The 27177-nt window shown below is 40.6% G+C and overlaps 2 protein-coding genes across 4 annotated transcripts; one reads left to right on the forward strand and one right to left on the reverse strand.

The window, feature by feature from the left end:
* Window positions 1-292: 292 nt before the first annotated feature.
* Window positions 293-14059, forward strand: EMC9 (ER membrane protein complex subunit 9). Of its 3 annotated transcripts, none has more exons than XM_056526023.1 (6): window positions 293-429; window positions 7944-8136; window positions 9631-9707; window positions 12115-12184; window positions 12265-12362; window positions 13453-14059. In XM_056526023.1, exons 2-6 carry the CDS (start codon window positions 7948-7950, stop codon window positions 13631-13633), a joined length of 615 nt encoding a protein of 204 aa, XP_056381998.1. In that variant the 5' UTR covers window positions 293-429; window positions 7944-7947; the 3' UTR covers window positions 13634-14059. The 3 variants fall into 3 exon arrangements, with proteins under 3 accessions (XP_056381998.1, XP_056381983.1, XP_056381990.1); XM_056526008.1 differs by lacking the exon at window positions 293-429 and adding an exon at window positions 443-514; XM_056526015.1 differs by lacking the exon at window positions 293-429 and adding an exon at window positions 447-479.
* PSME1 (proteasome activator subunit 1) lies at window positions 13921-26356 on the reverse strand. The gene is made up of 11 exons (XM_056525982.1): window positions 26165-26356; window positions 21512-21544; window positions 21349-21411; window positions 19806-19901; window positions 19256-19301; window positions 16916-17013; window positions 16684-16752; window positions 16536-16603; window positions 14976-15030; window positions 14753-14839; window positions 13921-14059 (listed from the first exon to the last, which is right to left on the reverse strand). Exons 1-11 carry the CDS (start codon window positions 26201-26203, stop codon window positions 13979-13981), a joined length of 735 nt encoding a protein of 244 aa, XP_056381957.1. The 5' UTR covers window positions 26204-26356; the 3' UTR covers window positions 13921-13978.
* Window positions 26357-27177: the final 821 nt, after the last annotated feature.

Raw genomic sequence — 27177 nt, forward strand, 5'->3', positions numbered from 1 at the left:
CAGGAGACGAGTTCTGTTACTAAGTGGATAGCTATCTTTCAGCCAGTTCTATTTCTTTCAGAGGATCTCATAAACCAGTGTTCCCAGACCTGTATCTCTCCAGCTGTTGCGAAACTACAACTCCCATCATCCCATAATAGTCCTCGGCTGCCAGTGCATGCTGGGAGATGTTCTGCAACAGCTGGAGAGATTAGGAAGTATTGTCATAAATCATTGCGTTCCATGTACGCATGCGCGTCTCTGGGCACCGCCCCTCCCACACGAGTCCTGATTCAGTTTATTCGGGTGGCAGCGAAGTAGGTAGCGGAAGTAGCTGCTGCTCCACCAATCACAACTCAGCACTTGGGCGTTGCCGGGCGTCCCCACCAATCAGCGGAGTCTGAGGGCGGAGAGAAGTAGCCGGTGAAACAGTGATCCGGGAGCCTGCAGGTTAGTTGCTTTTGATGCCAGCTGTCGTGATTGCTGATGGCGATGCCAATGTAATGCCTGGCAGCCTAATGTATACGGATGAGGAGTGAGTGTACCGGCAGAGGAGATCAGTGCAGCCATGTGCTCTGTGTAGATAATGCACTGGGATAGGGATTACTACCTGTCATTGTGGGTTCACCTTGCAGATTGGTAATAAAGAATACTAATAGCCATGTGCTACCACAATGACTGCCACCTGCCACCTCTGATGCTGTGCCATGTGCAATGCTGTTTTTCTATAATAGGAATATTCTCCTTAAAGCAGTGTTTTCCCAAACAATCTGTCTCAAGCTATGGTAAAACTATAACTCCCAGCATGCCCGGACAGCCTTTGGCTGTCCGGGCATGCTGGGAGTTGTAGTTTTGCCACAGCTGAAGACACACTGTTTTAACTACACTTAAAGGGGTACTCCTGTGGAAAACATTTTTTTTTTTTAAATCAACTGGTGCCAGAAAGTTAAACGGGTTCTCCACTGCCCTGTCTTCCGGAGCGACCGCTGTCACGCCCCCTTCCCATAGACTTTCGTTGCGGGCGTGACATCACGAGGCGGCGGCCTCGAACACGGAAGCCCGCACACAGCGTCCAGAGTAATAAACTTCCGGAGCTCCGGAAGACAGGGCAGTGGAGAACCCCTTTAAACAGATTTGTAAATTACTTCTATTAAATCTTACTCCTTCCAGTACTTTTAAGGGGCTATATACTACAGAGGAAATGCTATTCTTTTTAGATTTCTCTTATGTCATGACCACAGTGCTCTCTGCTGACCTCTGCTGTCCATTTTAGGAACTGTCCAGAGCAGGAGAAAATCCCCATAGCAAACATATGCTGCTCAGGACACTTCCTAAAATGGACAGCAGAGGTCAGCAGAGAGCACTGTGGTCATGAATTCAGAGAAATCCAAAAAGAAAATAATTTACTCTGTATTATACAGCCCCTAAAAAAATTATGGAAGGATTAAGATTTTTTTAATAGACGTAATTTACAAATCTGGCACCAGTTCATTTAAAAAAATAAAACAAGTTTTCCACGGGAGTACCCCTTTAAAGTAATTAGTTACAGAAAGAAAGGTGTATATTTGGCTTGGGGAGGGGGCAGAAAATAGAAAAGTCATACATCCCCGCAGCTGCTGCCCTGATGCTCCAGGTCCCTACTGCGCTTCTTCCTCGTTCCTGTCTGATGAACGAAGGGACTTCCCTGCCAGTCCCTGTCCCCAAGCTGTATAGAAGAGTTTGTTGTCATCAGGCAGCAGTATATAGGAGGCACACTCATACAACAGAGACACAGAAGTGCCTTACCTGGCTACCCAAAATTCAAGAATATTTAAGTGTCAAGTTCCTCTGCCCGCATCTCCCCTAACATCAGCATAACTACAACTCCCAGCATGCCCTAACAGTGAGGACATTCTGGAGGTTGTAGTTTTGCAAGAACTGGGGAGTCATAGGTTGGGAATTGCTGTATCCTAACAAAGTAGTCCCCTACCTGTGGCTTCCTAGCATTAGCAAGACTACAACCCCAGCATGTCCTCCCTGTCCAGGCAAGCTGGGGGTTGTAGTTTTGCTAATGCTCGGGGAGATGTGAGTGGGCAGATGGTGACAGCAGACTGAGGGAGGAGGCGGCGGCATGCACAATTAGGCCACGCCCCCTCCATTTGAAAGGATTTCAAGTAAATGAGTTACACAACACATGTTTTAAAAATAAAATAAAAATAAAGGTGTTAGAGAAATAAATATGATGTGTACATGAACAGGTTTAGGTGCTGGGTAATATTTTATTTATTTATTTTGTGGGGGGGGGGGGGGATCCAACAGGTATGCTTTAACCAGTTTTGCAACAGAGTTGCAGTATGAAGCCGTAAAGTGACATCCTGGATAGGTTTAGTTACTTGGTATTGATGTAACAACAGATATTTTTTAGGACTATAATGACCTGCGCCTACAGTTCATCATTCAAACCCCCACTGCTGGGCTTGCTTTTACTATAGCAGGGGCATTTTTACAAACACAAAAAAAAGCATTCACGATTCCTTGCACTACTTCACCATTTGGTATTCTTTTATTTTCTTTCTTTCTGATATACAAAACGTAGAGAACTAACACAGCTTTTTTCGTAGTCACAGTATCTCTAGGTTCAAGAGAGAGTCAGGATCTGACGCGCAATGTTTCGGGGTCCACCCCCTTACTCATGCGTATAGTACAAGCAAGCCCTGGGAGTTTGAATGGTGTATTGATTGGGAGCTACAAGTGGAGCTCCACACCGGATATATGCACTAATAGACTGAGACTCTTTTTGTATACTGCGCCTACAGTTCCCTTATGTATTAAAGGGGTTTTCGTGGCAAATTCTCAAGTTAGGCCATACATAGGCCACTGATAGGCTGACCCCCGGCATCCACGCTTAGTGAGGCAGCCTTGCCCGATGTGTGCGGTAAATAGGCCCAAAAGCATATGCCTTACTGTAGCCCATTAAAGTGATTGGGAGGTATGCTGCAGTAACCAGATTAATGCTGTGACTAACATTTATTTTCCTAATAAATTAGTTGGCTGATTATTGTTTCAATGAATCGACTAATCGGATAAAATAACCATAGTGGAGATAATTTGTGAGTTAGGGAGGGAGTTACTGAGGGGAGGGGATCGGACTGAAGGTCTTCTGTGTGTTTTAGGTAAGGGATGCATTGTCCCTGATTTACTAATGTAAACCCGACACGTTTCGTCGGGCTGTGCTCCAGATTTTGAATCATTGCGCCAGAGATTCTTTAAGCACCAGAATTTGCACCCGAATTGAAACAACCTGACCAACTCTCCATTTTACTGAGAAAACATGAAAAGGGGCGTGGCTACCGAAAAGGGGCGTGTCTCGACATTTTCTCAAAAACCCAACATATTTACTAAGGTTTCCACATAAAATGTGGTGGATTTGAGCTGAGGAAAACCCGACAGATCAGAGCAGGTGTAAAAAAAAAAAGCAAAGTGTAGGGAAACGTGCAAAATGTAGGGAAACCTTAGTAAATACCGTGGAAAATAAATTGTAGGGAATTAAAACCCACAAAGAAACCTACACAACAATCTTTGTAAATGAGGGCCAGTGTGTGTTAAGAGGGAGTTTGTGGGATCAGCTAGATGCTTAGCTTTGCGGAGGCTGAGAGAAGTAGCTTTTTATTATATTTAAATAAGTCTAATTCTTTTAAATATAAAATAAAATTTTCCCCCCTGTTTCTTACCTGTGGCCAGATAGGAGGGGACATTCCCTGATTAGTGAAGAGGAGAACAGCACACATAGGGGGAGATTTATCAAAATCTGTGTAGAGGAAGAGCGGTGCAGTTGTCAATAGCAACCGGTCAGATTGCTTCTTTCATTTTTAAAGATGCCTTGTTAAAAATGAAGAGAAAGGAAAGACAAAAGAGCGCTCCCTGTGAAGAACAGTATGATACCGGACAGGCCCCAATTTTTGGGAGGACTCACCTGGTTCAGTTGTGCTGAAAGGAGGCACAACGCTCGTGAAGGTGTATCAGGTGTTTTTCTTTCCGATGGTTGTGTGAATCCAGGGATAGACGGATACACTTAGGACTGCAGCTGGACCCGCCCTCGCATGTAGCGTGGGATTGGAAACACTGGAAATGTTTTCACCACCCGTGCAGGTAATGGGAGTATAACAGCGCTGTCCACAACCAAAAAGGGTATTTCTTTATTTAATACATGTAACGCGTTTCAAGGACGCTCCTTCCTCTTCCTCAGACATGTTATGAATAAAAAATGTCATCAATATATATGTTAATAACCGGAAATGACGTTACAATAAATTTACATATGCATGACATCATAAAATAATTTCCATAAATATATTAAAAACAACAATAAAAAAACGTATACGAGTCCTTTCACCTGTCTTTCAAGGTCTATTTTGCCTGTACTGTGTCTTTATAAACTTGTTTTTTCAATCGTCTCATTTAAACCATTTGGCCACAATGAGTTCAGAGAAAAAATCCAAAAGGATTCCCTATTTATCAGTCTTTGGAAGCGATCTGATTGATCAAAGGGAATGCTTTCCAAAATACAAAGTTTCAAACAAGTGTGGTCACTGTTATGCTATATGTCTGGAGACACTATGCAGCGCAAAGTTCTTTTTAATATTGTGCTTATGTTTGTTCATACGGGCGTGTGCATGCTGAACTGTGCAACCCACATACTGGATTTTTATTTTTTTATTTACTAGGGGCTAAATGATTGCATAGTGTTTTAGCTCTCCTAAATGTTAAAAAAGGGTGTGTTTTTTTAACATTTAGGAGAGCTAAAACACTACGCAATCATTTAGCCTCTAGTAAATTAAAAAATAAAAATAAAATAAAATACAACTAAATCCACAACTATTGGTACCTTTCGTTGTGGCAAAAAAGGGTGTTTATGCTGTGAGTGGATTGATATTTCCCCCGTCACGTCCTTCTCTCCTGGAGAAATTTTCATGTTAAAAGAAAAACTGGATTGTTCATCCATGTTTGTCATTTATCTCCTGACCTATGTGCGGCCTCCAGTATGTGGGTTGCACAGTTCAGCATGCACGCGCCCGTATGAATAAACGTAGGCACAATATTAAAAAGAACTTTGCGCTGCATAGTGTCTCCAGACATATAACATCCCTTCATAACAGTGACCACACTTGTTTGAAACTTTGTATTTTGGAAAGCATTCCCTTTGATCAATCAGATCGCTTCCAAAGACTGATAAATAGGGAATCCTTTTGGATTTTTTCTCTGAACTCATTGTGGCCAAATGGTTTAAATGAGACGATTGAAAAAACAAGTTTATAAAGACACAGTACAGGCAAAGTAGATCTTGAAAGACAGGTGAAAGGACTCATATATGATTTTTTATTGTTGTTTTTAATATATTTATGGGAATTATTTTATGATGTCATGTATATGTAAATTTATTGTAACGTCATTTCCCGTTATTAACATATATATTGATGACATTTTTTATTCATAACATGTCTGAGGAAGAGGACGGAGCGTCCTTGAAACGCGTTACATGTATTAAATAAAGAAAAAGAAATACCCTTTTTGGTTGTGGACAGCGCTGTTATACTCCCATTACCTGCACCGGTGGTGCAAACATTTCCATTGTTAAAGGGGTACTCCGGTGAAAACCTTTTTTCTTTTAAATGAACTGGTGCCAGAAAGTTAAACATATTTGTAAATTACTTCTATTAAAAAATCTTAATCCTTCCAGTACTTATTAGCTGCTGAATGCTACAGAGGAAATTCCTTTCTTTTTGGAACACTGATGACATCACGAGCACAGTGCTCTCTGCTGACATCTCTGTCCATTTTATCAACCATGCATAGCAGATGTATGCTAAGGGCAGCATGGTGGCTCAGTGGTTAGCAGTGCTGGGGACTTGGGTTCAAATCCCACTAAGGACAACAATAAATAATGAAGTATTATTATTATAATAACGTCAGCAGAGAGAACTGTGCTCGTTATGTCATCAGAGAGCATTCCAAAAAGAAAATAATTTCCTCTGTAGTATTCATTTCTAATAAGTACAGAAAGGATTAAGATTTTTTAATAGAAGTAATTTACAAATAAGTTTAACTTTCTGCCACCAGTTGATTTAAAAGAAAAAAGGTTTTCACTGGAGTACCCCTTTAAAAATGAAAGAAGCGATCTGATTGGTTGCTATGGGCAACTGCACCACTCTTCCTCTACACTGGTTTTGATAAATCTCCCGCATAATCTTCTACTTTCTGCATCTTCTCTCTGCAACTATTGCAAGTCTGGCCTTTAGCACAGAGAATGACAACCGGGGACTCACAATAGCTGCAGGAAGCAGAAGATCATGTGTGCTGGGCCCCCTCTTCCTTAAAGGGGTACTCCGGTGGAATTTTTTTTTTTTTTATATTAACTGGTGCCAGAAAGTTAAACAGATTTGTAAATTACTTCTATTAAAAAATCTTACTCCTTCCAGTACTTATTAGCTGCTGAATACTACAGAGGAAATTCTTTTCTTTTTGAAACACAGAGCTGTCTGCTGACATCATGAGCACAGTGCTCTCTGCTGACATCTCTGTCCATTTTAGGAACTGTCCAGAGCAGCATATGTTTTCTATGGGGATTTTCTCCTACTCTGGACAGTTCCTAAAATGGACAGAGATGTCAGCAGAGAGCACTGTGCTCATGATGTCAGCAGACAGCTCTGTGTTTCAAACGGAAAAGAATTTCCACTGTAGTATTCAGCAGCTAATAAGTACAGGAAGGATTAATATTTTTAATAGAAGTAATTTACAAATCTGTTTAACTTTCTGGTACCAGTTGAGTTAAAAAAAAAAAAATGTTTTTCACCGTAGTACCCTTTTAAACAGGCTGCCGAGGACCACAGTTGCATATATTCATAGTGATAATCGCTAAGTGTTTGTGAACTTTAGAAATCGACCATCGATTAATTGATAATGAAAATAGTTGACAACTATTTTCATAATCGATTAGTTGTTTTGATCAGTTGTTTCAGTTTGCGGTATACCTCAAACAGATGTACCAAAACAAGACCAATTTGGCTCAATGTTGCATACGTTTTGTTTGTGGAATAAGTTTGTATCCGCCTGCATACATTTAAAACACTTGCTTTTTTTAAATAAATTTTTTGGTACTATGTTAAAATATGTAAAACCTGCTAAATAAAAGTATAAAACGTTACCCACACCATACGTCACTTATATACTTATTTGGGGGGGGGGGGGGGGGGGAATGGATACCACAGGAATACATTTTTTGTGGTACAGAAAAGTAGTGCATGGTGAAAGGGGACAAAAACAGGTCCTAACTTTTACCATACTTTTGGCAACTTTTACATAATGACAGTCTACGAGTGTACTACAGCATATGTTTAGGTACTGTAACAACATATCTACTGACTTATTGCTGTGGTATAGATGTAAACGGGCCCTTATTGGGAATGGGTCAGGCCATCTAACTTTGATCAACCCCATAGAATCTGCCTTTATTATATTTTTTTAGATCACTCTTACAGTTATTAAAGGGGTACTCTGCCCCTAGACATATTATCCCCTATCCAAAGAATAGGGCATAAGATGTCTGATTGCTTGGGGTCCCCACGTTCCCTGCTGCACCCGGCATTTGTTTATAGTGTCGGGTGCAGCACCGGAGGCTCAGCCAAGATCTCGGGGGTCCCCAGCAGCCGGACCCCCGCGATCAGACATCTTATCCCCTCTCCTTTGGATAGGGGATAAGATGTCTAGGGGCGGAGTGCCCCTTTAAGGAGACAACCACTTTATAGTATACGTCTTGAACAGTTGTCAGGTAAAACAGCAGGTCACTGAGCACTAGTCCTTATTAACAAATTACTATTGTGTTGGGAAAAGCCTGAGAAACCATGGACCATTGTGTTGATGTGTTAGCGAGCATTACATGGTTATTTGTATAGTATTTTACTTGGTGTCATCTTTCCGATCTTTTGCAGGACAATGTGTGAGGTTGAATTGAGCACCCGTGTGTATGTGAAAATGATTTTACATGCCGCACGCTATCCTCACAGCACAGTGAGTGGGGCTCTCCTGGGGCGCAGAACACCCGGCTGCCTTACATTATGTGATTGTGTCCCTATAAGTCACCAGCTGCCACTTGCACTCAGTTTAGAGGTGGCTCTAACACAGGTACCTAAGTTTTCTTATTCATTTTTTATTCTAGCGTCTTGTCATTCTTGTATATCATTAAAGGGGTCATTCAGTATGGATTCATAATTTAGTGCCCATAAACTGCTGTAGGGCTATGCTGTACCTCCAATATCATATGGAGACACACAAAGGCCTTTTGTTTTACAGATTTATATTGGCAAATCATTATTAGCAAAAACTTAATTTAATTGTTGTCCAATGTCTTCAGCATATAGCTATAGGAGAGAAGAGTTGGCTGCCAGAGACAGAGCAAAGGTAGAGACTGTATATTACAATGAGTGGCATGTCAGGAAATGGCATTGCCACTTACTTCTGCAGTGGCGCTGATCACATGACCACCATGTGCTGGGTAGCTGCAGATCAGCTTTAGGGTCTGTTCACACAGCAGAATTTTCGCCTCAGATTAAAGCCCACAGACTTTTATATGATTCCGCACTCCCATTCACACTGCTGAATTTCCGCTAACGGAATTCTGCAAGTGGAAATTCAGCAGTGTGAAATCCCATAGTCTATGTTAATTTGAGGCGGAATTCCACAAGCGGAAATTCTACCGTGTGAATAGACCCTTACAGTGCATTTTAGGAGGATGTGTATATATATATATATTTTTAAATAGGGTTAATAAGTCAGCCCCAGATACAGGGAAAATCGGCACAAAAATATTATATATATTGACCTTTAGTGACCTTTTGGAGGACATGATGTGCAAAATAAAGGCAAAAAAAAAAAAATGCCATCACTTGCTTATGCAACCGCGGTAGCTCTACCCCAGCGACTTTAATGATTTAATGTATACCAAAAATGTGACACAAAAATAGTAAACATTTGAAAAGTAATTTGCTTTATTTTCCCATATTTCCCAGATAATTTAGAATGAGTAAAATACAGTGAAACCTCTTAAAACAACCTCTTGGTCTTTTAAAAAAAAAAATGCATAATAAATGAGGAACTGAAAATCTGTGGCTGAAAATCTGGTCTGCGTAAGGGAGTGGTGGTCTTGTGGAGACGTTTCACTGTACTAAAAATGATAGAAAAGGAAGACCATGTGTATGACCGATAAAGGAGGAACACAGTGTTATAATAAATGAACAAGAATAAAATGTGATAGCCTTGAAACCAGTGTACTAAAAATAAAGCAAAACTGTGCTTGGACAACAACAGGGCAAAGGAAATGTCACGTCTACAACCTGCTGTTATTGCTTTAAATGTGCTGCAAAACCCCAGCAGACAATAATGCAATGTATAAAAGGAAATGCAGATGTATTTATGGACTGGATAGTTCTGTAAAATAACCAGCAGAACCATTAAAACTTCCTGTGCAGACCACCCTAACTTATTTCCCATATTATATATATATTATGTACAGTAATTGTTGTTATCAATAGTTACTGCTGTGCTGTTCTTTGCCTCTGCAGTATTCATTTTTACTATGTACGCCATTCTCTCTACTTTTCTATTATGTTCTGCACACAGATAGACTCCTGGAGCGCTCTTCAGGGACTGGTTATTGCAGGATTCTACCAAGCAAACTCTGGCCTCAGAGATACAAGGTGAGTACCTTTTAATGCTGCTCTTTCTTACTACATCATCTTCACCATAATATGTCATTTTCTTTATTAACATGGAAAAGGCTGATATCCAGAGTTCACATCAGGACAACCCCAAATACATTTGCCCTATTAAGACCTATACACCATCCATGTATTACAGGGTTTCCCAACCAATGTGCCTCCAGCTGTTAAAAAAACTATAATGCTCTGCATGCTTAGATTTGTAGTTTTACAGCTGCTGGTGGGATGTTATGTCATGTTGAAATTGTCATCATACAGCAGCTTCCCCAGCAAACTCTTACTGCCACAGCGCCAATAGTAAAGGAATTGTCTGATGATGCTAGCATTTTAATGGTTAACTGTATGAAGATTTTTGTTCTTGTATACAGGGTATGATAGCCTGGGGTTAACAAACAGTATTTTGGTCATTATCTTGTACAGTATTTTTAACCAAAACCAGAAGTAGAACCAGCACAGAGAACAAGTACAGTAAAATGGGAAGATTTGCACCTTTTTGGTTACAAATTCTATGTGTAAGCATAGTCTTAACCCCTTAAAGGGGTACTCTGCTGCTCAGCGTTTGGAAAAAACTGTTCTGAACTCTGGAGCCGGGAGCTCGTGATGTCATAGTCTCACCCCCTTATGAAGTCATGCCCCGCCCCCTCAATGAAAGTCTATGGGAGGGGGCGTGACAGCTGTCACACCCCCTCCCATAGACTTGCATTGAGGGGGCGGGGCGTGACGGCATGAGTGGCGAGGCTATGATGTCATGAGCTCCCGATCCCGGCTCCAGCGTTCAGAACAGTTTGTTCCAAACGCTGAGCAGCGGAATACCCCTTTAAGGACTCAGCCCATTTAGGCCTTAAAGGACCCAGCAAATTTTTGTTTTTGCATTTTTGTTTTTTCCTCCTCCCCTTCTAAAAATCATAGCACTTTCAATTTTGCACCTACAGACCCATATTAGTTTTTTTTTTTTTTGCGCTACTATTTGTACTTCCTAGTGACATCACTTATTTTATAACATAACCTGCGGCAAAAAAAAAAAAAAACTTATTTGTGGGGTGAGAAAAAAACCCACACCATTTCGTAACTTTTTGGGGGCTTCTATTTCTACACAGTGCACTTTTTGGTAAAAACGACACCTTATCTTTATTCTGTAGGTCCATACAGTTACAAGGATACCCAATTTATGTAGGTTTTTATTTTATTTTACTACTTTAAAAAATAACTAAATGCACCAAAATTAGTATGTAGAAAACTGTCATTTTCTGACACCTATAACTTTTTTATTTTTCAGCATACGGGGATATATGAGGGCTAATTTTTTTGTGCAGTTTTCTGTAGTTTTTATCGGTACTATTTTTGTTTTGGTGGGACTTTTTGATCGCTTTTTATTAATTTTTAAAGTATATGAAGTGACCATAAATGTACAACTTTGGTGTTTTTTTTACGTGTATGCCATCGACCGTGCGGTATAGCTATCCTTATATTTTAATAGTTTGCGGCGGTACCACATATGATTTTTAATTTTTTATTACATTTTATTTAAAAAATGGGAAATGGGGAGTGATTATTCAAACTTTTATTAGGGGAGGGGCTTATTCATTTATTAACTATATATTTTTTTTTAGCCTCCATAGGAGGCTATAACATGCAATCTTTCGATTGCATACACTGATCAATGCTATGTCATTGCATAGCATTGATCAGTGTTATCGGTGTTCTGCAGCTCCAGCCTGCATGGCAGGCTTGGAGCAAAAAAGCACCGATCGGACAGCAAGAAGGGAGGTAAGGACCCTCCTGCTGTCCTCTCAGCTGATCGGGACATCGCAATTTTGTCGCGATAGTCCTGATCAGCTCCGCTGAGCTGCCGGGACACTTTGTTTCATTTTAGACGCCACGATCTAAAGGGTTAATGCCAGGCATCGGCTCAATCGGTGATGCCTGGCATTAACCCTGGGTCCTGGCTGCTGATCGCAGTTGGGACCCACGTGGTTTGAAGCGTTCTCCGTTCGTGAGAACGCTTTAAACCCTGGTAACGGGACACAGGGTGTACATGTATGCCCTGAGTCCTTAAGTGGTTAAGTTGCTTTTAGGAAATAACAATATATGTTGGTTCAGATCTTCTGTGCTGTTTAGCAGTGCAAACCAGAACTATATTATCTAAGGATGAGGCAGATTATCGAACAGCATGAGCCACTGTGATAAATTTTTGTGCATCCTTACACTCTTTAGTTTTAGTCATAGACCTGTCTAACTTATGCCAAATAGAAGTTGGCTTAGTAAATCTACAACTAAGTTTTACCACATCTTGGTGCAGTGTGTCATATCTTATATTATCCCCCCATTTATCGTGAAAAAACAAACAAATCGTCATTGTTATTCTAGTGTGTGTTATTTTTTTCAGGATCAACTCTGCCACTCTTCGAGCAGCGTCACTGGTAGCTGAATACCAGGATGACGCAGTGCTGATATTGGTAAGATGGTGTACTTAAAGAAACAAATAACATTTTTATCTTTAATGAGTATTTCTTAGAGGGTTTTTTTTTCTATTTAGATGGATAATGAGCATCTGTCACCCAATCCTGGGGTCCCTCCTCTAACAGTTCTACATCAGAACAGCAACAAGCAGTGGGCTCCCAAGGAAAAAACTTTGTAAGCACTATTGCACTGTATGCATGATGCCACACAAACATTACTAGAGCATTACCATCATTTTCTTAAAAAAAAAACTTTTGATATATCAAGATCAGTGGAGGTCTCAGGACTAAGATCCTGACCAATGAAAGCTTTTGGCATATCAAGAATTAGTTATAATGGTTAGTGATGATATATGTAAAAAGGCTGCATGTGCAGCTGAAACATTTCATTGTTTTTTGCATTAGTAATGGCATAGAAGCTATGTTTTTTTATCTACCTAAATGCTGTGGCTACCTAACTTTTCTGAATCTGCATTTGGCCCCTGACCTGGGATATTCTGCTACATGCACCACCTACTCTTTGCTTGTTGTGCTGCTTATTTTGTGTTTATATATATATGTATAAAAAAGGAAATGAGCCAGCAGCACACTGATATCTGGTGAAATAATGTGTGGCTTTATTTATCATCAAACGTACAAGCGGCATTTCTTCCATTTTACAAAGCCATTGTCATACTGTGTGAGACAGACAAAACGTTGCTTGCACATTTCATGATGAATAAAGCCACACATTAATTCATTGGATATTGGTGTGCTGCTTGCTCTTTTCCTTTTTTGACCTTGCTAAGCCTCTCACCCAGGGTTGATCAGCTTGCACCCCAACAGCTTGATTTGGAGCGCGGTTCTCCTTTATAATATACACACACACAGAGCATTTTGTCTAATTTATAAAAATATATTTCTATATAGTTTGTTAATGGAATTACCATTTTTGTAACTGCTTTCCTCTCTGGCCAAGACATATATAGCTCCAGAAAACAAGTCCTGTAATGCTTCATGTCGCCTGTGGGGGTGCTGTAGGGAAACAATTGAAGCCAATTTACACCACAAATTTTAACTGATGGCTAGGGGTCCCAGAAGGGGAACATTTTGTGATTGGTTGGTTGCGAAGGAAGTGTAACAAGTAGGACTGATTCAAAAGTCCTTTGAAGAAGATATATTATGAAATTATCATGCCTGTGGGTAGAAAATGGTAACTAATACTGTGTGTTTTTACCCTGTAGTAGTTTCAGTACTTACACTGTTTAATAATTTTTTTCTCATAGGGTAATGTGGGGTCATTGGGAAGAGACTCAGCGTATTACAAGGCACCTTCTTCAAGCTAAAGATTACCAGAGACTCATTGACTTTGACACTCATCTTGATGATATCAGGAATGATTGGACCAATGAAGCACTGAATGCTGAAATAACCCGTTTAGCTACTGTAGCAAATGGTAGCACATGAACTCTGAAAATAATTAAGGGAATAAAATAAGGGACAGGGGATGGCAATACTCTATTTTATAATATAATTGTATAAAATCTGTTTATTTATCAAGTTACATTATGATATTGTACTAATTTAAAATCTGAAATTTCATTTATTGGAACTGACCTACTCGATTAAAGTTTAAAAAAGTGTACAAAAAGCCACTGTTTCTTCAGGATTGATATATTTATTGTGTCATTGCACCTGAAGTGTGAAATCAATCTATTATTCCATTCCAAGATAAGAAAATCTACGTCTTATGCAGTGTGACGTATATTGACAAATCTATGCAGATGAGAATGAATGGCACAGGAAGCGTGCCTAGTAGATGAGCCTCTTGGTATCTCCGCGAGGTCTTTTAATCTTGCTGTAATTCTTGTTAATGGCATCATATAGCATGGCCTGAGGAAAGAAATGATCATGTTAGGAACAAATGTCCTATATAGGTAAAATAGTTTGTTTTATTTGCAGGCTATTTGTCATCATACTATGTTGCCCCAAAGGTGGCATAGTATGGTAGATCCACTGCACTGTTAGCCCAGTTAGTACAAAAATATTGTGGCATTTGGCTAATAGTGCTTTATAAAGAATACGCCAGTCTCATAGTTCTTGGTCTGCTGTATCCATGTGAGGAACACTCCCCCCCCCCCTCCGACACCTCTCACCAGTGAGTGACGGGCTGCATGTATACACATGGTGAAAAACGTGGGATGGACTGCTGCCCCCCATAGCGGCGTCCAGTGTATTTTCTTTATTATTATTTATCAGCTAAACACCACTTTTTTTTTTTTTTACATTTTGGTTTGGGGGTACTAAAAATAAATGGAAAAAGACTTCACATTTTTTCCCTTTTACTTTAAAATGTCTTTCTCATAGTTAGTGTTAGGAACAGTTTACTTGAAACATTTGATTACGTGAAACATTTCTCTTTGATACAGTCTGCAGTTCTATTATAGAGATATTAGGGGCAGATTGTTTTAGTTGCTTATCAGCTGTCACTTTTATGTGCTCTGAGCTCTAGCTGCTTTCTCCCATGCCAAGTTGCCAACACATTGCCTCTTACTGACAGACAAAACCCAACCCTGCAACACTCACATAAAAGTTCCTTATTTCCAAAGCTGTGATCCGGAGCTCGCAGTACTGGGATTCATCCAACTGCTGAACTAGTGCACGATAATCACCCTGAGAAAGGCAAAACGTTCTTCAGTGGTTATTTGGACAGAGACAACTGTTCTGGTGATATAAAACTCAGCCCTCATTGGAATTCTATTCTAATTTGGAGTGTGAAACCTCTTAAAGAAACTATGCATAGGCTTACCACATGGGGACTTTTTGACGCTTTGGCCACTGCATCTCCTCGATCAGATAGATATCTAGAGAAGGCAATAATGATATGATTAGATGCCTTTCCTGCTACTTCTACCAGAGAAGTGGCACACTGCCTAGGAAAACCCCTAGGATCAGAAGTGCTAGAGGTGTATCCTAGTCATGAGCACACAGGTAGAGGGTGATATGTATGTTGCATGGCGTGTGGTAATGGCAGCTAACAAGGTGCTGAAGAAAAGGTAAACTTACATTGGATGAACCTGCCTTTTTGGCAGGACTGGCAGACTCTCCCAACCTTCCCTGAATTTATACTGAATTTTAAAGCCCGAGCAATCGGGTAGCACCAGGATTGCCATTCTGGAACAATGCCCATACTGTTGTAGTTGGCAGTGAGACAGGATTCCAAATTGTACTCAGGAGCTGTTAGTATCTTCTTGTGACCACAAAGAAGATAAAGAGTATACGGTAATAATTGGATGATTATCCTGCCTGAAGCAGGGTATTTTAGCATAGTCAAACTGACTATGGTATTTATTATTAGTCAGTCAAAAAGTTAATAAACTAGCACTGCTCATCTGTTCCCATATCCAGACCACATTTCCTATTGAAATAATAGGAGTATGAAAAGCCTCTGGACCTACAAGGTAGTGCAGTATATACATTAAAGGAAAGAATATCCATCTTCCGGGCAGCGAGTATGCCAGCTGGTGTTTTAATGTTGGATAATGTCTGAATATTTTATTCTGCTCAGGAGCTGGATCTTCTTTATTGTCTCTAGGCAATGAAATAAAATTGTGTCAGCTGCTTAAAAAGAAAAAAGCTTATTTTATTTGTGTTTCCTTTTCTGTGTAATTTATCATTAATGGTTTTTTTTTTTCATTGTACACAAATCCATTTGATATAGAACGAATAGCCATGCATTCAGGCTCATCTCTTTAAAGGGTTATTCCGCCCATAAACATCTTATCCCCTATCCAAAAGGATAGGCCGTCACGCCCGCCCACCCCCCCATAGACATGAATTAGTGGCATGACGTCACGTCTCCAGTCCCGGAAACTCAGAGGTTTCAAAGACTAGAGCAGCAGCCCGGCACAGAATGCTGAGTGCTGCAAAGAGATTGCGGGGGTCCCATCGGTGGGCCCCCTGTCATCAGACATCTTATCCCATATTTTCTGGATAGGGGATAAGATGTCTATGGGCGGAATACCCCTTTAAAGCTGCACTTTTACTATGTATTGTACATATTTCCTCATCCTCTTTATCTATACCGGTTTACGTTACCTACTTTCCCCCCTCTTGTTGTCTTTCTATGTACCCCCAAAAAATAATGTGTTACACTGTACTGTTTTTATGTAAGTCCAGTTTGACTTGGTAAGGGCCTGCATGCTGGTTTGCTCTCATCTGCCTATGTTCTCTATGTAATGTATGTAACACATACAGTCACCAGCTCAAAGTGCAGGAGACCCACCAAATACATCCAGGGGTATCATTAGACAGATATCATTAGTACATCCAGTTTAAAAAATTCTTGCCATTTAAAGATGCCACTTACTTTGATATCTGAGTATGAGATGCATCTATCTTGGTCCTCACATTTGTCATCAGTTCAAATACTTTTTCCTACGAACAGAAAAAAAACTTACATAATAGCAGCCAATAAACTGCAATGTTACATCATGTATAAGGGTCACATGACTCACCTGAACTGCAACTCCAAAGTTATTCCCGTCCTCAATCTGTGGAATCTGGAGCTGCAGCCAAAGGGTAACCTGAGAATGACACAATATACAGAGTATAGAAGAAGTGCTTATCCCATTGCTTTTCGTTTTTCATTTTTAGCTACCACATTTTCCCATCTACCTAATCAAAGATTTCTGTCTCCAGCCCCTACCTACAATGCTATTACTTTCTAGACTTGAAATTGCTTCTTACCATATTCAGATTTTCCTTTAGTTGCTGGATTTCAGTCTTAATCTTTCTTTGCAAACTTGCGATTTTTTCATTGCAGGAGATTGGACCGCAGGGAGGACCTGTGAAGTCAATAACACTTTTACTTTTAAGGGTATGCCCACCACTTTGGCTATCCTATTGAAGTTAATTGGGAAAATCTGCAGCATATCCACCACTTGTAAACAGACCCTTAGGGCTCGTTCACACGGATGGATCCGAACTGTAGATCTGGCGACGATGGACCCTACAGTGTTGCTTCCATCTGTGCCTGCTCATAGCAGCAATCCGCCACTACGAGCAGACACACTGGCACAGTATACTAGCACACATCGCAGCCGCTCCCCCTGCTCCCTGAGCTAGGCCGAAAGCAGTTGCTATGTGTGCGAGTATGATTCCACTGTCCTATTCACACAGTGAAATTTCCGGGGCGGCAATTATGCATTCCACATATTTTAAAGACCTTTCTTAAATTATGTTGAATTCTACAGCGGAACCCCATTGAAGTCAATGGGGCCTTGAATTTCAGCAGAATTCTGTGTTTTGAGAACACAGAATTCTGCAGAAATGTAGCTGGAATTTCAAAAATTCTGCTATAAAAACATTAAATGTCTTTAAATTTTGCAGAATTCTGGGCAGCATCCCTATGAACTCAATAGGGCTTTGAAATTCGGCAGAATTCTATGTCTTGAGCAAGCAGAAATTCCGCAGCAAGCTATGCAAAATGGAATTTGAGCAGAATTCCGCTGTGTGAACATAGCCTTAGTTTGTTTATTAGATGCTCAAAATAACACAGTGAATGCCCAAGAAACTGTATCTTTTTCTCTTTAATGACACAAAAATTGACAGGTGCTTTCAATAGATCCAAATAAAACAGATAGATGGAAGGAATATTTTTGGACTGACTTTGAACAGATCAAGAGTCAAGAAGGCTTGAGCTGCAGGATGCACACCTCCTCCCTCCCCTCCCTTCAAAGATTGATGTGTTTGGCTCAGTGCTGGAAGACAAGCCTTGTATAGAAACCTGCAGATTTAATCAATAGGTAATTTTCTGGTGAGACATTCCTTTTAACATGCTGTGGATTTTATATCACACCACAGGTCAATTTATGCGCAGATTTTCACAAATCCCATCTACATTGCTACTACTGTAATATGCTGCAGACTTTCCGCATGTGTGGTGAACCACGGGTGTATCGGTGTGAGTGGTGGGATTAGATGGTATTAACCCCGGGGCCAAGATGTTGTTAACCCCTAGTGTTCGTGATGCCAATGAGGTTTTAGGGTTCAAGAACACCACACGCCCGGTTCCTCCGCTATCCCAGTTGCTAGTAGTGAAAGTGACCAGTTATGGTCAAATGGAGGCTTTACTGAGAAAAACACAGATGGAATTATCTTCACAGCTTAGGCCATATTTCCCAGAGAGTTGGCCAGGACCCAGAAGGACCTCGCAGCTTGCTGGACCAATATACTTGTAATTAACTTGATGCGAGATTGGACTTGACTATATGCAGAACTTAACTAATTTCAGTGACAGCAGACATAGACTTGAGACTTACTGGAATGACTGTAGCTTTTGGGGTCTTCCAGATGCTGATCACTTGCACTGAGATCTCTGGTGGTTGCTGTCTCAGTAAAGACTGATGGTCAAAGAGAGTGAATTGTAATGGCCACCCCTTTAAATATTGGGGGGCTGGACTAAAGCCCTTTGGTCAAGCTGCGGGTCATAGGTTAAGCTGGTGCTCTCTGAGGGAGAACATGTGACAACAAATCATGTGACTGCATAACATAACATGTGACAGACTTACATAGGTCCTTGAGACCTCCCACACGTCCTCTGTACTACCTATGCATAAGGATAATGTCTAGGCATTAAAGTGATACACACAACATAATGAAACTTTGCAGGGGAGCCCCCAGGTCACTGAGGGTCTCAACCTGACAGGGCCTAAGGGTAGTGCAGGACCATGTCCTGTACTGGGACATCACACATGCATATCTGGTTTAGAAGATCCATAGCGCTGCCACCCTGTGTGAACATATCCTCACACTGAAGATATGCTCAGGATTTGTGTGTCCTTTACTTTTTTAGGACAGAAATGTATCCACTGGAAGATGCCTATTGAAAAATAGCAAGCAGCTTGACTGTAAGGAATTGATACAGAACATGTATTTGAAAAATGATACAAATTTTTCATTATACAAATAATAACTTTTACTTGTTCAAACCATAACCCTTCTTTGGGGGACATATAAAAAGAAAGGGTCATGCAAGGGGCAAACTGAGTAGCCCAGCACTGTAAGTATGATTATAACATTCCTTACCTTTATCATCATCATCATCTTTCTTTTTTTCATCTTTTTCTTTCTTCTATATAGTAACAAAAATGCAGGTAAATGTGTGTGTTTCACCATTTAAAAAAATATTTTTATACACAAGTACACATTTACAGTGTTAGACCATGTATTAAAACCTCCCAAATATATATTAAAACCTCTCAATTTTTTTCTCTCTTTGTATTTATTTATTGTTTACACAAGCGCGGCTAATAATATAAATGGCCAGGCAAATTCAATCAATCAATAAACAGGCATTTGCGCATTCATCTGCTGATCATAAACGACCTGTGTAAAAGGGCCTACCATGTCTCCCTTGTAAAAAGTAAATAGTCACATCACAAAACTGCGGTCAAACCTGCGGGTATTACTAAATAGTTTATATCCACATGGCACACTACCACTATGTGTACATCCACCCTCACAGATTGAAAGATCATTTCTAAGCAATCTCCCCGACTACCTTCATACCGCAGGACTTGATTGTTGTAAATTCAGGCTTGTCTGGGACCAATAAAACCTACATTAAAAAAATTACCTTTTTTTCCTTTTCTTTCTCTTTTTCTGGGTCTGGGATTGGTATATCCAGCTCAGCTTTTAATGTTTTTAAATCAGAAACATTCAGTTCTGGAGACTGACAGAATAAAAAAAATATATACATTAGAACCAGAATTACAGAAAATAGGCAGAAAAATATGTAACCAGCACATATAATAGGATAATCAAGCATATCCATCAACCTCCTCGCTTCAAAAATATGAATCCTATCTACTGTGAGAGTGAAGCTAGTATACATATTTATCATGGGGGTGGCAATATTAGGCCAGCAGGAGAAGCACTGCTCAAAAGGCGGAAGGAGGACTGTCTCTAAATGAAATTTTCATATTAAAAAATACAGATTTTTTCCAGGTAAAGTGTGTTTTAATCAGGATGACCCACACTATTAACCTGTATATAGAGGCTTGGGCTGTTGTGGAAATAACAATGCAACATACTAACCAAGCCTACTCTACCACTGCTGCCCGATCTCTGCCGCATTCCTCTACTGTGTAGTTCCTGTGATGTTCCATGCGGGCAGGAATTGCCTGCTCAGCCAATCACTGTGCTCACAAGAAACATGTTATTTTCACTGAAGCCCAATCCATTTATGAGGCTGGAAAACCCCTTTAAGCACACAAAAAGTATTATGGCTCTGTGCATTAGACACATGGTAAAAGCCAAGTACACTATCAAATGCTATCTTGTGGTAGAGATGGTTGCGGGAGTCCCTGGCTGGACTCCCGCCAAAAAATCCGACTTGCGGGAGCGGTGCTGCATCGGGAGATGTAAGAATTGGACATAGGCAGTAAATGTGTGGAAACCGTTTTTATTCGCCAAAGTGCGGGTAGTACAAAGGCAAACAGGCTTTCACAGAGATCTTTGGAGGCTGGACAACGCGTTTTGAGAGGGGATTCCTCTCTTTGTCCCACCTCTGTCACGTTCTCGACTGCTGCCTGCAGTACCGACGACTGGCGGCTCCCGGACCGTGCTGCATCTCTCTACAAGCGCTAAACAGAGTTGTGCCTACCAACAGCACAACCCCACAAGGTAAGCGGCATTTCACATTTTCCTCCATCCACACAATTGTATGTTAACCTACTGCACAGAGCGCCGTCTCTGTCTTTTCTCATCCCCCTGCTACAAATGCTATCTTCTGAGAGAAGGGCAAATTTGAGCAGGACATCCATTTCCAAAACCGGTCCTGATCTTACATTACAGGATTTGTTCCCCTGCTTGCTTAATATGTATGTTTGCTGGGATTTGTTCCCCTGCTTGCTTAATATGTATGTTTGCTGGAGCCCTCACTACCAGAGCATTCAAGGTATTTCCCAGGACTTTTTCATTGATTGCCTATTCTCAGGATAGGCCAATAGTATCTGGTCATTGAAAGCATCCAGAAGCAGTCAGCTCCATATTGTACAGATGAAGTGGCCGTGCTGGGTTACAGTAGCATAGCTCCCATTCACTTCAATGAAAAACTCATATGCTGAAAAGAAAAACAGATGACATTTATTGATTGGATTACTAATAACGCAACTTACACTGAGAAGTTTGTCCAACTCCTCAATTTTCTTAGGAAATCCTACTGAGATCAGCTCATCAGCCTAAAAGATTTATAAAGAACATATGGGGGAGAACATAGGTATACATAAAAAAAAAATATACAAAGTATGGTTTAGCAAGTAATGAATATGGATAACTTACTTTATTAGAAAGTTGGCTTTTGAATCCATTTACCTGTATCAATAGGAATGAATAAATGGTTAACATTTTCTAAAGCATTGTTATATAAGAGCTAAGAGCAACCCTCAGTGTGATGCATTCTGTTGGGGTATTCTTTGTTTTTCTTTGTAATATATTTATAACTATAGTCGTGGTATTTATTTACCTACACTTCTTTTTATCTCCAGGGAACACTCCTTTAAATAACCATACCCTAAGTACCATACAGTAAGGTGTCAAATAACACTTGTATACATACCTCCACATAGTTGCCTTAATATTTGTACTATACACTATGAAAGTAATATACTATACATGTCCTTAAAGGGGTACTCCGGTGAAAAATAATTTTTTTTTTTTAAATCAACTGGTGCCAGAAAATTATTACCTTACAGATAACAGCTGCACAAATACATACCTAACACCAGTTCTAAAAAGATCACTGAACACACGGAATATCCAGCATCACGACCACAGGATAAGAACGTTGCTCTTTATTGAATCATCATCGACAGAAACAAGGCACATAGAAAGCACGGACCAAGGAGTGATGCGTTTCGGTGGAAGTAGCCGCCTTATTTATGCTACACAAACCTAGGAATCAATCCTCTCTCCAGAGCTCCACCCACTGTCAGGTGTAGTGACGGGACAGATAAGGGTGAGACGCTCCCGCCAGACAGACGGGGATTCACATATATTATTCACCACCAGTGCAATACAAAACATATTAAATGTCAGAATACATGACACACTATGCAGCACATTTGTATTATTAGATATTGAAATCAATGTGCAAAAAGCTATGTAAATACAAATATACAGTTATAACACACGAGGGAGAAAGAAAAAGGAGGTTACTATAGAAAAAGTAGTCTTCAAAATATATATGTACTGTGAAAAGGGGGGGGAAACATTTTTGTATACTATATATACCACATTACACCAAAAGTGCAAAGAATAAAAAATGAAGCTATTAAAAACCATAGTTCTATATGCAGAGCCAATTATGTAATGGCGCAAGTAGACCCACAAATAATATCAATTTGTAAAGTGTATATCAACAAGACAACATTAGTTCTGCACATATATAACGGAGAAGAGAAGCTCTAGCTAAAACTGAAATATTATGAAAAATAGATGTAATCCAAAAGTACATTAATACATGGGAAACATACAGCCCCTTGAGGGGAGATCCCACACAACATTTCAAACATTTACTGAAAAATCTTGTGGACCTTGGGGTTGCAGATGGACACATCAGTATTAAAACAAGCTGAATTTATTATGATCCAATGTCCGGTAGTTGCCATCTTCCACTCCCTCCCCAAGGTACACAAGAATCAATTTCCCCCACCCATGAGGCCGATTGTAGCTGGCATCTCATTCCTTAACGAAAGATCGTGTTCATGGGTTGACAATTTACTTCAGCCTCTTATAGATCAGATGTTGGGATACATTAAAGGGGTACATTAAAGGGGTACTTTTTAAATAAACTGGTGCCAGAAAGTTAAACGGATTTGTAAATCACTTCTATTAAAAAATCTTAATCCTTCCAGTACTTTTTAGGGGCTGTATACTAAAGAGAAAAAAAAATGCATTTCCTCTGATGTCATGACCACAGTGCTCTCTGCTGACCTCTGCTGTCCATTTTAGGAACTGTCCAGAGCAGCATATGTTTGCTATGGGGATTTTCTCCTGCTCTGGACAGTTCCTATAATGGACAGCAGAGGTCAGCAGAGAGCACTGTGCTCGTGATGTCAGAGGAAATGCATTTTGTTTTTGGATTTCTCTTTAGTATACAGCCCCTAAAAGGTACTGGAAGGATTAAGATTTTTTAATAGAAGTGATTTACAAATCTGTTTAACTTTCTGGCACCAGTTGATTTACATAGCTTTTGGCACATTGATTTCAATATCTAATAATACAAATGTGCTGCATAGTGTGTCCTGTATTCTGACATTTAATATGTTTTGTATTGCACTGGTGGTGAATAATATATGTGAATCCCAGTCTGTCTGGCGGGAGCGTCTCACCCTTACCTGTCCCGTCATTACACCTGACGGTGGGTGGAGCTCTCCCCCTATATAGAGGGGATTGATTCCTAGGTTTGTGTAGTACGACTAAGGCGGCTACTTCCGCCGAAACGCGTCACTCCTTGGTCCGTGCTTTCTGTGTGCCTTGTTCCTGTTGATGATTCAATAAAGAGCAACATTTTTATCCCGTGGTCATGGTGCTGGATATTCCTTGTGTTCGGTTGTTCCAGGTGTGTGGTCCCCAAGCATCAGTGCACACGTGGCGGATTGGTGAGCTGGATACTCTACCGTTTTGCTCTCCGAAAAATATCACTATACTATTAAGATATGTGGCAATCACCACAAAGACATCACCTAGATCTGATAACAGTTTCTGTAAATAAAGCCTAAGGATATGTTCACACACTGTAAACTCCAATCAAAAAACGGCCATAAAATGGGTATTAAAAGTGTCTGTTTTATTATTTTTTTTACTTTATTAATGGGTTACAATCAAGTCTATGGAAAAGTTGCTGTCAGTGCATTGTATAAAAAACAGCCATAATTCCAATGTTGGAATTACGGCCATTTAAAAAAAAAAAAAAAAAAAAAAAAAAAATTTTTATGTGTGCAATGACTATTGCTTTTGCATAGACTTTATAGGGGTACTCAGGTAATCTCCGCTCATTGCTGGATTACTGACGACCATAGCCCAAAGCTGTGGCTGACACACCCACTCCATATATCTTTATGGGAGATATGGAGATCCGTTAACGCTGTATCTCCGTCTCTCCCATAGACATAAATGGAGGGACGTGATGACCATGGCCTCTCCAAAGCCTATACATAGCCGGCGCTAAAACGCCAAGGTGCTGGGCTGGAGAACGTGGGGGTCCCAGCGGTCGGACCCCTACGATCAGACATCTTATACCCTATTCTTTGGATAGAGGATATGATGTTTAGAACCGGAGTACCCCTTCAAGGGTGCATTCTCACCACGTTTATGAGATCCGGCTGCTGAATCTGGCTGGGAGATTTCAAAACCGGGCGCTCCCGTAACCCAGCTGGACCAGTGACGATTTTTATTCATTTAAATAAGCCGATCGGAGTCAGATAGTGACTTTGATCACCTTATTTTTGCCCCATATCCGGTTTTGGGGCTGGACTGAAAACCGTGGTATGCTAATTATGTATTGACAGGTACAGTATCCTGCACATATTTGATGCACAGGTTTTGAAGCTGCAGATTTTATGCTGCACAGTTCAATATAAACTAAATGACTCAACACAGCTTCAAATTCATCAAATATGCGCAGGGTAATATACATGACATCAATGTGCTGCGCTCATACATTGAGCAAAATTTACTGCACATTAAATAGAATGGGCATTCCGCTGTCCCATTCACATAGCAGAATTTTGCAGTGTAAATTCTACTTTACGGATTCTGTAAAAACATTAAACAGAATTCTGGGCGGAATCCCACTGAACTCAATAGGGCTTTGAAATTCTGCAGAAATCTGTATTTTGAGCAAGCAGAAATTCCGCAGCATGCTTTGCAAAACGGAATGTGAGCAGAATTTCCACTGTGTGAACATAGCCTTACAAGCCATCCTTCTAGAGGACCCAGAATCAAATGGAACACAAAATAAAAAAACATTTTTTTGTTGGAATTCAACCTATTTGAAGGTGAAGACATAAAAATGTACAACAAAGACACCATGTACTAGATTGTGCATGGAGCAATGATATGGCCCAACACTCTGAAGGAAACAGATTTTTAACCACGGCAATCCCTACAAAATTGTATTGATGAAAACCATAAAATCCTGAATTCTAAGCAGTCTCTGTGGTTTGTGATTCTGACACCGTGGGCAAAAGGCCGCAGCTCATCAAGGAAATACGTAATGTTTTCTTTTGGCCTTGCCCCGTGCATATGACTATTATTATATCTTAGTATACCGTAGAAAGTGTACTTCATAGCAGACCACTGGCCCGACACCAGAAATCTACTGCGATATTTAATCTTCAGTCTGTATGTCATCTAATCTTCTAGTTACGTGTTTTTAGACTCTTCCTGTAGTATAACTTCAGATCATATTTCTTCCCCTTTCTGGCTTGAAAGCGTTTGTTGTGCTGTAACTTCAAGCTAGTTGAATACATGTTAGAATGTTACAGGCCTTGTCCGTATCACCGTGTTATTGTGTAAGCTATATACTGATATAAGCGTCACTATGTCTAAATAGCTACTGTATACGTAGAATCTCTTGATGCTTCCTATAAACAATACGTATTGCTTTCCTATGCTTAGAGATATACAAAGGTTTAACAAACTGATGAACAAGTCTTTAAGGCAAGAAATATTGTTAGTATATAGAACAGTGGTTCCCAACTGGGGCGCCTCCAGCTGTTGCAAAACTACAACTCCCATCATGCCCGGACAGCCTCTGGCTGTCCGGGCATGATGGAAGTTGTAGTTTTCCAACAGCTGGAGGCACGCCCTGGTTGGGAAACACCAATATAGAAGGACAGACGTAGAAAGACAAACACAGACATGACTATGCAGATTTCGGAGCATAATACACATGAAGTGGAACCATAAATATACACCTGTACCTCTCACCTTCTCGATGGCTGCCGTGGAAACATTTACATTTGCCATTCCGGAATAATTTCACTAAATCGATAGGACATATGTTGGATTGCTTCTGTTTAGGAGAAACGTTTGAGATTCACTTGAAGAGAAAGTGAAAGTGAAGACGACAAAAAGGGACTTTTCTGAAGCAAGGAGGAGCCTGAGAAAAGAGGCTCTGATTAGGAATGTTCAGGGGTGAAGGGGTTAAAATGTACAAAGTATCCACCTGGTGGGTTGTGCAAGCACACTTTGTATGGCAGAGAAAGATCGCAGATAAATTCGATGTACAGACAGAAATGAATTCACAATGCAGGAGTCTGAGCTGCTAAATGCTATTCTGTTGTGACTATTAGGTGTTTTTTTTTTTTTAACTCTTTGTATTGCATTTTTAGGGTACGTTTAGATTTACAGCGTTGTGGTGTCTTGGTACCGTATTGCATCCAGTACCTAGTGCAGAGGTCCCCTAAGTCAAAGTAAATACGTTCAGGTAGGGTTCCTCAGGTGGGACAGCCCCTAGTCGCTTCTCCTTAAGTCTAACTTTAATCTTGGTAAATGTATATATTTAACCCCTTAAGGAACGGGGGTTTTTCCGTTTTTGCATTTTCGTTTTTTGCTCCTTGCCTTTAACCCCTTAATGACGCAGGACGTATATTTACGTCCTGCGCCGGCTCCCGCGATATGAAGCGGGATCGCGCCGCGATCCTGCATCATATCGCATCGGTCCCGGCGCTCATCAACGGCCGGGACCCGCGGCTAATACCACACATCGCCGATCGCGGCGATGTGCGGTATTAACCCTTTAGAAGCGGCGGTCAAAGCTGACCGCCGCTTCTAAAGTGAAACTGAAAGTGACCCGGCTGCTCAGTCGGGCTGTTCGGGGCGCGGCGTCCCGAACAGCTGATCGGACACCGGGAGGGCCCTTACCTGCCTCCTCGGTGTCCGATCAACAAATGACTGCTCCGTGCCTGAGATCCAGGCAGGAGCAGTCAAGCGCCGATAAT

Source organism: Hyla sarda, chromosome 1, assembly GCF_029499605.1.
Source record: "Hyla sarda isolate aHylSar1 chromosome 1, aHylSar1.hap1, whole genome shotgun sequence".
In the NCBI taxonomy this organism is placed as follows: Eukaryota; Metazoa; Chordata; class Amphibia; order Anura; family Hylidae; genus Hyla; species Hyla sarda.

What these genes read in the sequence shown, in the direction of transcription:
- EMC9 (XM_056526008.1), top strand. Translation starts at nt 444, where the DNA reads ATGCCAGCTGTCGTGATTGCTGATGGCGATGCCAATGTAATGCCTGGC. An exon ending in CTAATGTATACGGATGAGGA is followed by an intron (nt 515 to 7,943) that starts GTGAGTGTACCG and finishes GATCTTTTGCAG; the next exon opens with GACAATGTGTGAGGTTGAAT. An exon ending in TAGAGGTGGCTCTAACACAG is followed by an intron (nt 8,137 to 9,630) that starts GTACCTAAGTTT and finishes TTCTGCACACAG; the next exon opens with ATAGACTCCTGGAGCGCTCT.
- PSME1 (XM_056525982.1), bottom strand. Translation starts at nt 26,203, where the DNA reads ATGGCAAATGTAAATGTTTCCACGGCAGCCATCGAGAAG. An exon ending in AGTTGGACAAACTTCTCAGT is followed by an intron (nt 19,902 to 21,348) that starts GTAAGTTGCGTT and finishes TTATTCTGTCAG; the next exon opens with TCTCCAGAACTGAATGTTTC. An exon ending in TCTCATACTCAGATATCAAA is followed by an intron (nt 15,031 to 16,535) that starts GTAAGTGGCATC and finishes TGCCTTCTCTAG; the next exon opens with ATATCTATCTGATCGAGGAG.